Source organism: Vigna angularis, chromosome 9 (assembly GCF_016808095.1).
Source record: "Vigna angularis cultivar LongXiaoDou No.4 chromosome 9, ASM1680809v1, whole genome shotgun sequence".
Taxonomy (NCBI): domain Eukaryota; kingdom Viridiplantae; phylum Streptophyta; class Magnoliopsida; order Fabales; family Fabaceae; genus Vigna; species Vigna angularis.
In genome coordinates, this window is record NC_068978.1 from 9,832,271 (window position 1) to 9,836,682 (window position 4,412).

The 4,412-nt window shown below is 33.8% G+C and overlaps 1 protein-coding gene across 1 annotated transcript; it reads right to left on the bottom strand.

The window, feature by feature from the left end:
* Positions 1-459: 459 nt before the first annotated feature.
* Positions 460-3,566, bottom strand: LOC108347701 (serine/arginine-rich splicing factor RS41). The gene is made up of 6 exons (XM_017587106.2): positions 3,433-3,566; positions 3,141-3,293; positions 1,698-1,810; positions 1,218-1,456; positions 776-1,039; positions 460-689 (listed from the first exon to the last, which is right to left on the bottom strand). The coding sequence occupies exons 1-6, from the start codon at positions 3,557-3,559 to the stop codon at positions 653-655; spliced, it is 933 nt and encodes a 310-aa protein (XP_017442595.2). The 5' UTR covers positions 3,560-3,566; the 3' UTR covers positions 460-652.
* Positions 3,567-4,412: the final 846 nt, after the last annotated feature.

Below are 4,412 nucleotides of genomic sequence, written 5' to 3' on the forward strand. Positions count from 1 at the left end.
CCGAAGTAAAAATATTGTATTTGATGATTTTTCGAAAAATATATTCGCAACTTGATAATATATCAAAGATAGATTGAAAGTGTTTAATTCTAAATATTTAAATGACCATGTACTTAATTAAACGCTATAATAATTAAAATTAAACATGCACAACATAAACTAAAAGGATAAAAATATGAATTTAATTTTAAATAATGTTAGCAGCAATATTTCTTATTATTTATAAAATAGCAACGATATTTAAATATAAATAATTACAATAACTCTTAAACTATTAAAATGTCAACCCAATAAATAAATCAATTTTTGGAGTTATATAAAGCAATCACAATAAAAGATACATAATAAAATATAGACTCTTAACACAATATTTACCTATCATGTATTCATCAACATAATGAAACTAAGGAATGAAGAGCAGTCTTACCTTCGGTTTAAAATATGGCAAACGAAAGAACATTTTTCAGCAGAAGAAAAATCCATAATTTGACATGCAACACATTTAATAACATCTAGAATGTCTTTACCAATTTAAGGTTCTAACCAAACATAACAATAAATACATAACTAAGTCTGAGTTTTTGCTGCCAAACTATGGACTAAAATAAAAATAAAATGGTCTAACAACAATTTCACAGTCTACAGCTTTTCCTCAAGAACGTGACCTTTCTCGGGGTGGTGGAGACCGGCTGCATGAACAGTAAAAAAGTCAGAACATAACGAAATAGCACCAAAAACTATTTTAAGAAAACAAAACAAGTAAATTAGATCAAACCTATCATATCTCCCATTTATCGGACTTTCAGCTCGTTCATACTTGGGGCTTCCTTTTGTTTCTGGTCGGGAAGATGGATTTGATCCATGACCATAATCTGGGCTACCCCTACCTCTACGATATGGACTGGGCGATCTACCACGACCATATCTCCCATCAGGCGAGTCATGAGCTCTTCTTTCAGGACTGTATCCGTTCCTTCTATCTCTGTCATCATCATCTCTTATGGCATACTCCACCGTGATAACACGGTCCATAAATTTGCTGCAAATCAAGCAATAAACAATCAAAAAGAGGTCTAAACAAATAATTAAAAAATATATCCCCTTCCCCCATACCTTCTTTTATTCATGTTACTGAATTCAGAGTATTGCAAAGGGGTAAAAGTTCGGGGAATGAGGAAACACGAAAACTAGTTAACAATTGAGAAGGCAATTACAACCTCAGGTTGGTCGCCTCCAAAGCTCTAGTAGCATCCTCCTGTGATTCATACTGAATAAAAGCAAAATTCCTTCTGATCCTTATATTTAAAATTTTCCCATAAGGGTCAAAATGTCTCTCCAGATCCTTTGTCCTAGCGTGAACTGGATCAAAATTAATAACAAACAATGTTTTGGATGGCCTTGAATTAGATGAAGGTTTTCTGGAATCACCACCTGACCTTCTACTGTCACGTTCTTGCTACAAATCAAAATAAAAATACAGTGAACGTTAAAAACTTAAATTTTGAACAATAAACCAGAATTACAAAATAAGCAGCAAATATAAGCACAAGTTCCTTTGAATAAACAAGCATGTGTCAACTAGCGAGACTAGGCACAGTTAATATAGATTTGTAGTATGATAAAAAGTATGTACACAAGGTAGTATAATAACTATACTTTGGGTCTCACAGTGCAATTTACTACCTACCACAACCTACCTTAGTCCACTCAACACGAATCCGACGTCCCTTTCTACCAAATTCAGTTCTATCAAGCCTTCTGATTGCATACTCAGCATCTCGTTCATCTTCCATGTAAATGAAAGCAAACCCTGAGAAACAAGAATGTTAAACACAAAACAGCACATAAATACTTAATTTAAACATTTGAAGACTCCTGGCATGAAGACAATTTAGGAATGATGGTGTGCATCAACTTTGCTGATGAGATAAAAATTCAACATAAATCGTGAATAAAAACTGTCAAGAAGTACCACAACACCTGCCACAGTTGCGAAATCATCATGGTTTCTATGTTGAAACATGTTGGAAATTGAACACTGAGCAAAAGTCATGAAGAATGAAAAAGCAATGAATGCTGAGGATATGCAGAATGGCAGGGCAAGGACGGATCAGATTATTTCTTCTGGAAAAATACAAGAAGGAGAAGCTGGGGCACATTCTAGAAAAGAAATGCAGAGAGGCACATCCATCCAAGAAGAGCATGGACATTCCAACTTTCCAAGTAATCCTGCCACAAAGAAATGATTGAGTATGGGGGTTCATATCTTAATGACAGTTCTCTTTCTTAAAAAGGAAAAGAAAATGTACATCCATTCAAAAGAAACTAGTCAAAGAACATCATCTTGACCCTTTCAAGAATCAATTGAGGATAGAAGTCACGGTTGACAGTTTTGGGATGGTAAACCTTGGAAGAATCAATGGACTCCGGGTTCTCAAGCATGCTCCAATTCTCGTTCAAGAGCAAAAAAAAAACAAAAAAACAGAAAGTTTTAAGAGACTAACAAAAAAATGCATCTCATCCGTTACACTCATCCGGTGCGTTAGAACAAAAATTTTTGGTTAACACAAACATGAGGAATTACTACTTATACTCCGCCAAATGTGCAAAGAAAATAAGTGACAACTTAATTTGCTTAACAGTTTCAGAACAATAAATAATTTTCTTCCTTTTGTTTCCTGGTGTATCCAAACCGACATCAGAAAAGGGTCAATGAGTTCTATGATTCATTTCAATGGTTGCACATAACATTTTCCTGTCCCAAACATATGTGACTCAACCCAAGTGGACAATTTTATCTCAACTTCCACATCCTCAAACACCTCCATTCACTGTGTAACGCCAGCCGACCAGCTTCCTTGCAAATGAACACACTCATCTGTGAAACATCAAATCTTCCAGCTCATAGAACCCATCCAACTACCACGCGGCAAGTTCAGCACAACAACAACCAAAACGTTTAAAAGTATCACAGCAAAATTTAAACTTTGCCACCCAATATACCAAACCTATTATAAAAAATCACAATCCAGAACATATGAAATCAAAATTCACAATGCAACAAAAAATTTATCCTGAGAAAGAGCACTAATAAACTAAACAAAATTAAATTAAAGAAACGAAAACAAAGAATAATATACCAGATTTCATGTCGACTCTATCGACTTTCCCATATCTTCTGAAGAGCCTCTCCACATCAGATTGACGCGCGTCGAAATCCAGGTTCCCACAGAAAACAGGCCTCATTTTTCCCTTCAGCAAAGTCAAAGCTTCGGAATCTCTTTGCACGCGACCTGCAACAGTGCAAGGAAAAACAAGTCATAATCGCTTATCAAAACCGATGAAATCGAAGAAAAAAATTGGAATTGGACGGATCGCAGGTGGAGGAAGAAGGAAGTGAAGTAGATCTGATGTTGGGTGGAAGAATGGTACCTAGCCGGAAGGGCGGAGGGTTTGCGATAGAAACCCTAGGCCTAAGATTGGGAATATTGCGATACGAGAGAGAGAGTAAGAGAAAGTGAAGAGTGAGGAAAAGAAGGTAATGTTCACATGAAATCATACGGCCACGTGGCATGAAGTTCCTTATGTACTTAAAAGAACTTTTAAACATTTCTTGTTTTAAAAAATACAATTATGTTAATTATGTCTCTAAGGGTGATGATGTAATTGTTCATATTTCAAAGTTTGATTCTATATGGTTTTTATTTTCTCTAGCCTAAAGTATAAAAAAACTAATAATATTAAACAAAGCTATATTATTCAAATACTGTATGTGTTTTAATATCTCATATATTATAAAATCTTGAGAACTTTTATGTTCTAAGTCGGCGGACATTCAACAAAGTCATCAATCTCAAATGATGTTTATGATTTCCTACTCAACCGTTTTATCTCTATCTCACAATGTAATGACTAATGAAAGTAATTCTCTCTTTCCTTTCTACCATATATAACGTAAGTATAGAATCATGGCAACATGTAAACAATTGCTCATAAATAAAGTCTTCACATGATTTTTATAATAATTAATAATTAGTAATCAATAATTAATAATTAATAATTAATAATGTAACATCTCATTTTAGTAAAATAAAACTATTAAAATAAAACATTACATAGATGATAACTTACCAGAAATAACATCATCTATGCGACTCTTTCACTTTCAACCTATGTTAAAACGATTGAAAAGACGTTCTCCCTAATCTCACACCATTTAGGTGATCATCGTAAAAGAGAAAACATACACAAAGATAGACAAGAAGAGTAAGTTAGATAAACAAGACAATTCATATATATTATATTACAATTTCAAACATTAGTTAAAAAAAATAAACCATAACAATCCATTCATCCTATACATGTCATAACCTAGACAAGACTCATTCGGATTAGGTATAAATGTCGAATTA

Bases quoted from the DNA above. Each gene is read 5' to 3' on its own strand.
- LOC108347701 (XM_017587106.2), bottom strand. From the start codon at position 3,559: ATGATTTCATGTGAACATTACCTTCTTTTCCTCACTCTTCACTTTCTC. The intron at 3,294-3,432 runs GTACCATTCTTC...GCACTGTTGCAG, and splicing joins CCCTCCGCCCTTCCGGCTAG to GTCGCGTGCAAAGAGATTCC. The intron at 1,811-3,140 runs GTATATTATTCT...CTTGTTTCTCAG, and splicing joins TAGAGTCGACATGAAATCTG to GGTTTGCTTTCATTTACATG.